General features: G+C 46.2%; 1 protein-coding gene across 5 annotated transcripts in view; it reads left to right on the top strand.

Annotated features, from left to right (window-relative positions):
- The window catches only part of ATP2B3 (ATPase plasma membrane Ca2+ transporting 3), a 255538-nt gene that overhangs the window by 128930 nt on the left and 114375 nt on the right, over positions 1–12233 (top strand). For all 5 annotated transcript variants that reach the window (XM_033921090.1, XM_033921115.1, XM_033921099.1 and 2 more), the window contains one exon: positions 334–548. In XM_033921090.1, the coding sequence (XP_033776981.1) occupies positions 334–548 (215 nt within the window). The remainder of the gene's footprint in view (positions 1–333; positions 549–12233) is intronic.

Here is a 12233-nt window from a genome sequence, read left to right as displayed (position 1 = left end):
AAATGCAACCTATAATATGGCTTCTCTACCCTCTCCTAGAGGCACATCTAGCCAATCAGGTTTTCATGATTACCGTAATGAGTATGTCCTGTGCCTCAGTTTTCTGTGAGGTAACTGGAATAAAGGCATCATTCATTCTTTGCTTTGAAAACTTACTTGCAGTTCAGGTATTAGGAAATGTGATAACAGATTTTGCTGTATGTCACCTTCAGAAGTGCTAAAAATATTGTTAAGTATTTTAGATTTCCTGTTGTGATTCTTTCTACTGTTCTCTGTTTACACATAATGGTCTTTTTCTTTGCCTCCTGTGGCTCCTAATCTCCCTCCATCCAGGTTTGGTGATGTCAGCCATCACAGTGATCATCCTGGTACTCCGCTTTGTCATCCAGACCTTTGTGATTGAGGGCCGGGTATGGAAAGCGGAGTGCACCCCCTTCCATGTACAGTACTTCATGAAGTTCTTCATCATTGGCGTCACTGTCCTGGTTGTGGCTGTGCCAGAGGGATTACCGCTAGCTGTCACCATCTCCTTGGCCTACTCTGTGAAGGTGAGTGTCCTCCCTGTGATGTTCCCATGCTCATGTGCCTTTCTATCATATCCCTTAGCTGATGGAGGGACATCTTTCTGTAGCATCCCTAGCTGTTATGGACTGTAGCAAAAAGCTTGGTATTGTTTTATAGAGGGATCAGTGGAATGAAGGATGATGGTTTGCTATTGGAATGGTGGTTGAGTTAATTGTAATGGTTCATTTACCTTGGTTTTATACTAATAAAAATGACTAGATTAAAATACTTCATATAGATACAGTGGAACCTTGGTTTACGAGCATAATTCGTTCCAGAAGCATGCTCGTAAACCAAAATACTCGTATATCAAAGCGAGTTTCCCCATAGGAACTAAGGGAAACTCACTTGATTCGTTCCCACCCACCCCCATCCCCCGAGGCCAGTGATGCTGCTCTACCCCCCCAAGAACCAGCATTGCTCCCCCCACTCATGAAGGCCCCCCCGTGTGATCTGCCATCCCCCCCGCTTGTGTGCCCCCCCTCGCATCGCTCCTCCCCACCGCAATCTCGGAAAGAACAGAAACCCGAAGGCCTTGAGCATGCGCAAATGCTCAAGGCCCAGCACAAAGAAGAAGGCAGATCTTCGAGCACCCGCATGTCCTGTGCATTGGTGCCGGTGCAAAATAGGGATAAGGAATGTGATCGGGTGGGTAGGTGGGTGCCTGGGGGATGCCGGATCGCGGGGGGGGGGGGGGGGCGCTTGTAAATCGAGGCACGCTCGGTTTCCAAGGCTCTGATTTTGCAAATGTTTTGCTCGTCTTGCAAAACACTCACAAACTGGTGCACTCGTAAACCGAGGTACCACTGTATATATATATATATATATATATATATATATATATATATATATATATACCTTAAGTTATCAGACTAACAGACCTCAGCGGTGCTGCTCTGTGACAGGGTTTCAACACACAGACTTGATAGTATCAAGGTCATCATCGGCCTTTATTTTTTCTTTTTTTAAATATTTTTAAGAGTTTAAATTACTTTATACTTAAATTATTTAATTCTTTAGATACTCATGTCTTAGAAGCATAGTATAGGGGATCTCGTTCGACATAGAACTATGTTTCGCCCCACAGAAGCTGTATCAAGATATTTCCCCTTAGTAATGCCAGTTCCATGATTGCCAGCCACTTCTAAGAGATGAGTATCTAAATAATTAAATAATTTAATTAAATATTAAATAAAGTAATTAAAATTCTTAAAAATATTTAAAAAAGAAAATATAAAGACCAATGACGATCTTGGTGCTATCAAGTCTGTGTTTTGAAACCCTGTCACACAGCAGCACCGCCAAGGTCTGTTAGTCTGATAAACTAAACTAAACTAAAGCTTAACTTTATATACCGGGTCATCAACCTAAGGAAGCTTGACTCGGTTTACAACAATTAAATAAAAACTGAAGAAAGTTTACAACAATTAAATAAAAACTAAAGAAAGTAAAAACAAAGGTTTTTTTAAAAAATTAGTTTTCAAAATGTTTGTCAAATAGAAAAGTTTTTAGAAATATACGGAAAAATTAGAAAGAACTGTAGCTCCTCAGTATTTTAATCTAGTTATTTTTATTAGTATTAAACCAAGGTAAATGAACCATTACAATTAACTCAACCACCATCCCAATAGCAAACCATCATCCTTCATTCCACTGATCCCTCCATAAAACAATACCAAGCTTTCTGCTACAGTCCATAACAGCTTAATCCTCTCAATGCAGACAAGTTCATTCATGTGTTAAGGAGAGACTGGATGTAAGGAACCCACATCTCAAGAAAGACTTCAAACCCATTCACTTTCTTGGCCCTCACAAACATACACTCCATTTCCTTCAGATCATTGAACTGGTTCCTTCACTGTGTCATAGATGGACCCATCTCTCACATTTATTATGAAAGGATCACCTTTTTCACCACCAGGAAGGCCGTATTATACTGTACAGTTGTCTTTGGATCTCCATGAGGGTGTTCTCTCACAGGTACACCCCAAACAGATAAAGCTCCATGAACTGGACTACCATCCAAAAGCCCTGCACCACCAGGCATGTCCAAAAACTAAGTTCCCACTTTCCCTCCTATACTTGAAGTATGTGTCTTCTCCTAACAAACCTGACCTGTATGCCTGTCGCTGATGGATATGTATCTGCCAGAGGAATTTATGTTGTACATTCCTAATAACCATACACTCAGACAGGTCTTCCATTTCTTTGATCTTATGCCTCAAAAAGGCGGGGGGGGGGGGGGGTGATCCTTAAAAAATGATTCAGTCTGCCAACTACCAGCTAGTAATATGAGGTTGGGAATCTGATTGAGACCCTGCACCAATATAGTGTATTATCTGCAGGTAGGCCCCCCCAAAAAATGCACCCAAAGAAAACAAATCTCTGACTTAGGTTCTGAAATGAGTCCATTACTGAGGAGTCTTCATAATCAACAGAAGTGCCAGCTGGCCCAAGAATTCCATCCTCTCCTGTGGCCCCCTCAAGTTGGTACAAACCTGAATAGAGCTCTCTAAAGATATTATAGACAACCTTATCACTACAACTACTACTATTTATTATTTCTATAGCACTACCAGGTGCACGCAGCGCTGTACAATAAACACACAAAAGACAGTCCCTGCTCACAAGAGCTTACAATCTAATTTTGATGGACACACAGGACAAAAAAGGGGGAATCTATACATGTCACTCATGTGGGGAATAAGAATGGGGCTGATGGGGAATAAGAATGGGGCTGATGGAGTGGAAGGGATAGGGGACTAATATGTGGTAGGATTAGGATTTAAATGCAGCCTCAAAAAAGTGGATTTTCAGCCTGGACTTGAAAACCGCCAGAGATGGAGCCTGACATACTGAATCAGGAAGGCTGTTTAAGGCATGTGGCGCAGCAAGGTAGAAGGGACGGATACGGGAGTTGGCAGAAGAGGTGAAGGGTACTGATAAGAGAGATTTATCTGATGAGTGCAATTCCTGGGGTGGAGCATAGGGGGGTAATAAGAGAGCAGAGATACTGAGGAGCCGCAGAGTGAATACACTTGAAGGTCAATATGAGGAGTTTGAATTGGATGTGGAAACGGATAGGGAGCCAGTGATACGACTTGCAAAGCCTCCCCTTAAAGTCCTCTAGGGCTGCTATACATCAAGGCTCTGATTTATTCCTTATTGGTTACTAATTTCTCAGCTTTATTATCAAAGTATAATAACTGATGTTGGTAAAACTGCAATACTGACACTGCTTGCAATTTTAACAGAATTCAGTGCTGCTTGGGTTGCCCTCTGTAGGTCTCTGTTCTGGGCCAAATAATTCCTAATTAAGTTTCATTTTAAAGCATTTAGTTGAGCCTCCAGTTGTATTGTCCTTCAGCCCAAGTCCTTCTTTCTCTGTGAGACATGGAGGGACATTTTCAAAACATACTTCTAAGTCCAATTTGAATGTATGGTGCTAGACGTCCAAAGTCAGCAGTAAAAAAAAATGCCTATTTTCGAAAGGCAAACCAACATACATCTAGAAATAATTTTTGTTTGAAAATCCTGTATTTGGACGTCCAGGTCAATGGGATGCCCATTCCACCAGGATGTCTATCTTTATACCACATTTTCGACAAAAATTTTGTCCAAACACCTAGAACAAGACAATTTGGATGTGGAAGGGGCCAGTCTTGTACAGGGCCGGATTAATGAATAGGCCCAGTAGGCATGTGCCTAGGGCCTGAAACTGTGATGGGGGCTCGCTGAAGGAGGACGACTCACCTTGCCATTTTTTTTTAAACAGCAACGGCCCCCTCCAGGTATCAACGGTAATGCCTCTACCCCATCGACAGCAATGCGGCTGGTTCTGTTACAGGGAGGTCCCGCGATGACTGCGTCTGCCGGTCCATCCCCCTCCGACGTCACTTACTTGCTCCAGAAGAAGTGACGTCGGAGGGGGATGGACCGGCAGATGCAGTCATCATGGGACCTTTCTGTAACATATCCAGCCGCTGATGCGGGGGGGAGGCCCATTGCCATTGATGTGGGGGGGCCATTGATGCGGGGGGGGGGAGGTGCTGCCATTGATGCGGCGGGGTAACCCGTTGCCATCAGCTGTTCTAATTCTGCTTTCAGGCTGCCTTTTGCAAAGGAGTTCAGAGGGCAGAGCCGGCAGCTGCAATGTTTGGAGGGGGAGAGAGAAAGGAGCATGGAAGGATGGTGGAGGGAGAGAAAGGGGGCAGGGTGGTATGGAAGGGTTGTGAGAAGGATGATATAGAAGGGTGGAGGAGGAAGAGAAAGGGGGCAGGGTGGTATGGAAGGGTTATGAGAAGGATGATATGGAAGGGTGGTGGAGGAACAGAAAGGGGGCAGGGTGGTATAGAAGGGTGTTGGAGGAAGAGAAAGGGGGTAGGGTGGTATGGAAGGGTTGTGAGAAGGATGATATGGAAGGGTGGTGGAGGAACAGAAAGGGGGCAGGGTGGTATAGAAGGGTGGTAGAGGAAGAGAAAGGGGCAGTTTGGTATGGAAGGGTTGTGAGAAGGATGGTATGGAAGCGTGGTGGAGGAAAAGAAAGGGGGCAGGGTGGTATGGAAGGGTGGTGGAGGGAGAGAAAGGGGACAGATGCTGATGGAATTGGTGTGCAAGGAAAGGGAAGAAAGATATAAGAAGAAGGATACTGGATGGAATTGGATTGGAGGGAAAGAAAGGGGGCAGATGCTGATGGAAGTGGGGGGAAGGGAGAAGAGAGAGTGAAATGCCAGACCACTGGGGTGTGGGAGAGGGAAGGGAAGGAGGAGAGAGATGCCAGACCATTGGAGAAGGGAAGGGAAGAAGATGGATGCCACACCAATGGGGGGGAGGGAGGGAGAGAGAGATGGAAGGGAGAGGCAGACAATTTCTGGAAGAGGCATAGAAAGAGAGCAGATGCCATATGGAAGAGGCAGAGAGAGGGCAGACAGTGGATGGAAGGAAGAGAATGATGAGAAGATGAGGAAAGCAGAAACCAGACAACAAAGGTAGAAAAAATATTCTATTTGTTTTATTTATTTATTTTTGCTTTAGGATAAGGTATTATTATAGCTGTATTGATAATCGTTTATTAATAGAAAATGGAAATAAGATGATACTGTTTATTGAACTAATTTTAATACATGTTTACTAATTCAGAGACCATAACTCCTTTCCTCAGGTCAGGACAGGGATACTGTAACAGCAGTATAGTTTACTGATCTGAAGAAAGAGGTTTTAACCTCTGAAAGCTAAGTGAGAAATGTATTAGTCCAATAAAATGATGGGCACTAAATTTTCTTCCCGCCATGCCCCATGCCTCCTACCCATATGGAAAATATAAATTGGTGGGCTTCCCAAAGCCCTGCCAGCTGACGATCTTTTCCTCTAGGAAGGAAGGGGAGTTTTGTTCAGAGATGTTTGGAGGTTTCATAGAAGAAAAACTGTACACTGGCACTGGTATAGTAATCTTTGTTGTTTGTTTTGAATTTTAAAATAAAAGAAATAAAGTGGCAATAAAGAAGTAAATAAAAAAATGGGTAAATACATGGGGGCAGGGCAGGGGCGGAGCATGGTGGGGTGGGGGCAGGGGGGCCTAGTTTACTTGTGTGCCTAGAGGCCCTTGACGAATTAATCCTGCCCTGGTCTTGTAATGAACTGGCCACTCAGACATGGCAACAAAGCAATAGGGCACTTTCCAGGGCATTTCTGTGAACTTCACATAAAAGATGCCAGATAAACATCTCACAAGAACTCCCATATAAGTTATGGTGAGCCCCCCCCCCCCCCCAAACCCACTATACCCACCTGTCTACAATCCGAATAGTCCTTATGGCTGCAAGTGGCACCTATAAGGCAGTAGATTAGTGTTTTGGGAGGTTCTGGTGGGCTCACATTTTCCACCAAGAATGTAGTGGTTAGAGTGCCTTATGGGACTTGCTACTTCTCTCTATGGTTCACTAGCCCATCCCCCCAGGCTACTTAAGACACCTGTGTGCAGTTCTACTAGGCTTTCCTATACCAGGAGATGATGCTATGGAAACAGGTATGAAGGTATGTACGTTTATATTCTGATCTTTGTGGGTGTGAAGGGGTCCATGAGCACTGGGGTAGTGTGAGGATGTCTTACCTTGATACATGCAGTGGTCATCTGGTCGGTTTGGGCACCTTTGTGGCACTTAGACCCTTCTAAAACAGGTCTAGTTCCAAACGTATAAATTCCATCCATGATGTCTTGCAAAATGTTTGATTATTGCTGCAAGAGGTCCATGTCTAACCTGCCCTTGAGACCGCCCAAAGCCCACCCATAACATGCCTCCACCACGCCCATCTTGTGCTCTGAATGTACAGAGGCTGTAACACCTCGCTAGATGTACAGAAAGACTGTTTTGATTACTGGCACTTGGATGTCCTGGCGATTAGGACGTCCAAATGCTGATTTAGGCAGGTTTTTGGACGTATGGGTATTTTTATTATGCCCCTCATAAGTTATAAAGCCCCTCTCCTCATGACTGCCTTCCCCTCCTCTCAGAATAGCATCACTCATCGACGAGAACTGAGTTATTTTGCACATTCTTCTGCCGCTGGTGGCTGAGGCATTCTCCTGCTCCTTTACCAAGGATACAGGAAAGTGCCAGAGATGGTCTGACTGCCCACATGATTCCAGCATGATCTGAGACCAGTCTCTGCTTTCAGGATTCTACTGAAGGCGTCCACCAGAATTAACATGTAATCAATCTGGGAGAATATTTCAATCTGGGAGAATATTTCCTAAGCCCTAGAAAAATAAGATTGCAACGTTCTCCATGCATCATGCATTTCAGCCATGTTCCACCCACTCTCACTCCCACTCCCACTGGCGTGGTGGATCTATCCATAACCCGATCTGCAACACAAATAAAGTCAGTCACCAGTAAGGATAGAGGCTGTTATTCTTCTATCAGTTTATGGGCTTCTGCTTAAAAAAGGAATGCTCATACCTACAAACACTAATTAGGGCCATAAATATTACCAAGGAATACCAGCTTCCCACTTATTTTAGACTTGACAAATATATAACAGACCTCCAAGTGCTCTGTTTCCTGCACACATTCAAAGGGGACTAATTTAGGAATTGCCATGCCTGCCTTTCTATTCCCATAAGAATATTAAAGTACCTGGGCCATCCACTGCCACTTTAACTAAGGGGAAGATTCTCAAAACCTAACGTGCCTGTAACGCGGTTGCCAAACCTGCTCCAGCCGGTTTAGCAGGTCAGTATTTTACTGGCCAATTATCAGAACGGCTCACTGTGGTCTTTTCCGAGCTTCCTAGCTGTCTCTGACTCTGCCATGCACAATGTACAATAAGGTCATTAATATTAAAATGAGCACTCCAGGTGATTCCCTAGTCTTATTGTAGCATATTTGCAGGCAAATTTTTTGGCAGGGACTGAGCTGTTGTAGCCTTACTTTCCAATCAATGCATGAGCACTGATTGGCTCAGGTACTAACAGGAAAGTAAGGTTTGACAGCTCAGACCCCCCACACACACACACACACACAAATTTGTTTTTAAAAAGAGACCCCCAAATCGAAAATTGGCAGTGAGTGAGATGCCCACTCCCTCCCGTTGTTACATAACCCCCCAACCTCCTCCCCAGCAGCAAGAGGGATGCTCGCTCGCTCCAGCCACCACTGTCTCCCAATCCCCTGACAATCTTCGTTCCATCCCCACCTATCTTCTTCACAAAGGCCGGCCAGGGGGATGCCTACTCCTTCTGGCTGGTGGGCCCGCCTCTTCAAAATGGTGGGCCTTCCCCTTCCCGGTACATCCTGGGATGTGCTCGAGAGGGGCCTAAGGCTCTGATTGACCCTGGCGCTTATGACCCCTCCTGTGTGAATATTATGTAACTAGTCTTTAAGCCCATTACATTAACGGGTGCTAGAATAGACGTGTCTGTCTGTGTTTCTTTATCTCTCTCTCCTTGGCCGCTGTCTGTATCCTTCTGTCTCCCCCTCTCCCCCGAGCAAAGCTGTCTACCCCCAGCACCCACCTCCCCCCAAAATGTCTCTCCATGGCCCTCTTCTGTCTTCCCCCCCAGAGCAAAGCTGTCGGTCCCCAGCACACCTCCCCCCAAAGCAGCCCCCTTTCCCTATCGCTCCATGGCCCCTTCTGTCTCCCCCCAGCACACCCCTCCCCCCAAAGCAGCCCCCTATCCCTCTCCCTGTCTCTCCGTGGCCCCTTCTGTCTTCCCCTCCAGAGCAAAGCTGTTTGCCCCAAGCACACCCCTCCCCCCAAAGCAGCCCCCTTTCCCTCTCCTGCTGACTCTCTCTCTCTGGCCCCCTTTCTCTGTCTGTCTTTCTGTCCCTCTCCCTGCCCCTGTGTCTTTCTTTCTTTCTGTCTCCCTCCCTCCCGCTGTCTGTCTATCATTTTTCCCCATTTCCCTGTGCAGCAGCATTTCCATCCCACTTCCCTATGCAGCAGCAACAGCATTTCCCTCCTATCCCCCCCTTTCCTGTGTAGAAGCAGTAGCAGCATTTTCCCCCACTCCCCCTTTCCCTTCTCTTACCTTCTCTTCCCTGCTCCATTCAGCCCCTCCCCCTTCTTTTACTGCCGTTGTCGATCCGGCCTGCTCCTGACCCTCCCACTGCCGACAAACCTCGGGGCTCCAGCCGGTAGGCAGCACTTTAAACACGCTGCTTCGCGGCCTTCTACTGGCGATTTCCTCTGCCGCGTCTGTCTCCGATGATGTCATCAGAGACGCGGCAGAGGAAATTAGCAGAGAAGGGCGCGAAGCAGCGTGTTTATAGTGCTGCCTACGCCGCTGGAGCCGGGAGGCGACGGAGAGGGCAGGGGGTGCTAGCGGCCAGCAGCTGCCGCTCCGCAGGTGGAGAGCAGGGAAGGGCGCGCATGCGCACTTGTCTTGCCTTGCGTAAGGCCAGACCGTAAGCCACGCATGCGCACTTCCTATGGGTCGCTACAGCTCACGGAAAACGGACGCATGCATAGGAAGTGCGCATGCGCGGCTTACCGTTTTATTATATTAGATTAGTCATCAAACTGATCTCAAATGGCAATTCATTCTATAACTTTGCTGCCTGATAAGCCAAATATAGTGTAAATAAATTTTTATCTCTCACCCCTGTTGGATTAGGAAAATGTAATCTCATTTGATTTCTAAGAGACAAAGTACTGTAAGCACCAGGGGTTACCGATAGGTCACACATATGGAGGAGCCAGTCTTTACATTATTTTAAAAGCAATTGTACAGAGATTAAACCTAGTCCATGCTTGAGTTGGAAGCCGGTGAAGTTTTATATAGAAAAGGTGGTACTCTCTCAAACTTTCCTGCTGAATATATGACAGGGTGCTGAAAAGTTCTTAGCCCAACCAAGACGAGAATGATGTGGATATGGTTCAATCAATGACCTGAAACAATGTCAAAAACATAGAATTTCATTTCAGTGCAATAGGTGAGACATTCTAGACAGATGGATGATGTCCCCATGGCTGCGTGTCACCTACAGAAGGAATGCACTCCAGATTTTTTTCTCTGTACCTCTTATGGGCTCCTTAGTTTCACCTACATTTTTCCATTCTGCACGTGTTCCTGCAGGAATGTGTATTCTGCTCATCACAATTTCTCATTTTATTTTGTGTATTTTTTTGTCCCTTTTACAGGGCTTCTGCTTCTCTGAGCGATTATTCAGCTCTGCCTGCATTAAGATCACACAGACCAGTCTGCAGCTGACAGACCAATCCTTGGTGGTACCTGTCAGCCAGCCTGCATTTACTTCATAGAAGCACAGGGCCGTCCCCCTCTTTCTCTTTCTGCAGGCTGTTTGGCATCTGTAGGAGATTTGGAGGTCTCACAGGTTGCTGGCTGCGTCTTCTTATCTGTGCCCATCCCTGAGTGCGTCCGTCGGTCCGCAGGGGTGGAAGTGCAATCAGGCATCAGATCTGACTGGCAGCCCGAAGATCAGCGTTGCAGAGGCATTCCCAGCATAAGGCAGTGATTTTCTGATTCCAGCTACTGAAAGAGAGCTGAGTCAGGCTGCAGCACATTTTCAGCACAGGTCACAATGAGTAAAGGCCTATGAGGTAAATCGGGGCAGGTTTGAAATTCGAAGTTTTGATGGTTTCTGCATGTTCCCCTGTGATCCCCCTCCTGAAAAATCCTAAAATCGCTGTTTTTGAAGTTTGATTACTGTAAAAAAAAATATTGCAATTTTGGTACGATTTTCATAACAGTGGCCTTGGATTTATAGTAATCTTTTCTTCAAAAGTTTCCTGCTTCTCCAAAATTGCAATTTTTGCCTCAGACCTTGTTGGGATGGAGTCCTTGAGCTCTCCTGATGTGAATTCTTGGCAGGATTGCACAAATTTAGCACCACAAGAGTGTTCTTGCGCCACGTGGTGCGCCCAGGAGAGGAGGCAGCATCCAGCTTAGCCTCTTCCATGTTGAAGCAGGTGACCAAATGATCGGCTAACCCAGTGGGGCAGCCTTTTTATTTTCAGGGCTTGGCATGGCTGCTAGTTCCATTCGCCTGGCTGTGGACCCTCCGCAGCCTAAGAAATGCAAAGTTAAGTCATCAAAGGGTGACTCTACACCCCTGAAGCCAGAGGCTTTCTCTGAATTTATGAAACATTTGTAGAATGAGTTTCAAAGCTGGCATTCATCCCATGCGCAGTCCCGCTCTGCCTCAGATGTGTCTGTTAGTGGCGTAGCTTCTATGGACACGTCCTCATCTCAGTCAGCCGCTGTTCTTGTGATGCTTGATCCTGATCTGTGATATCAGGGACTGTTTGCTGGATCTGCGGATCCCTCTGGGACTTTGGAACCTGGGGATGATCCCACAGTTCTGCATTTATTTAAGTCTGTGGCTTTACCAGATCTTATTTTGGAGTCTTTGCAGGAGCTGAATTTAATCACTCAGCCAGCTCCATCCACTTCTTCTTCCTGGCTTTGTGGTGTGTGCTCACAGTCTTCCACCTTTCCCTGGCACCCTGATATGAGCATTCTAATTTGTGAACAATTTGATTCTCCGGAAGGTTCTCATAGGATAAGGAGAACCATGTCTTGCTTATATCCTCTGGCACAGGAGTGCCAATAGCTTCTGAGTCAGCTTAGGGTGAATTCTTTGGTTGCGCAGGTGACTAAGTGCACTTCTCTACCCAGTGAAGGTAGTGTGATGCTTAAAGATATGCAGGACAACCGTGTGGATATGGTTCTCCGGAGACTTTTTTTGATGCAACTATTTTAGGAATAAAAGCTGTCTTGGGCGGCATCCTTTGTCTCACGCATCTGTCTCTTTCGACTGTGCATGCTGGAGAGTAAGGCTGTGGATCCTCCTCCTCAACATCTTTTGGCTGGGTCAGATTATGTTGCTGATGCACTGTGTCACCTTATGCGGGTTTTGGCTAAGGTGTCGGCGTACTCCACTTCTGCCCACAGGATACACTGGATCAAGGCAATGGGCTGGTGATTCCACTTTCAAGGCTACTTTGGCTAGACTTCCTTTAAGAGTCAGTTATTGTTTGGCAAAGGCCTGGATGACCTCATGAATTCTGTTATGGATCATCACCCTAAGATCCTGCCTGACAGGAGACCCAGGCCCTCTAGAGGTTCTGGTCGCTCTAATTTTTGTGGCTCTTGGTGATCCCACCCGTATGCGAGTGCCACATCGCAGAGATTTTCTCAGGGCTCC

Source organism: Geotrypetes seraphini, chromosome 1, assembly GCF_902459505.1.
Source record: "Geotrypetes seraphini chromosome 1, aGeoSer1.1, whole genome shotgun sequence".
Taxonomy (NCBI): Eukaryota; Metazoa; Chordata; class Amphibia; order Gymnophiona; family Dermophiidae; genus Geotrypetes; species Geotrypetes seraphini.
The sequence above is the reverse complement of the archived record's forward strand: the minus strand, read 5'-3'. Positions and strand labels throughout refer to the sequence as shown.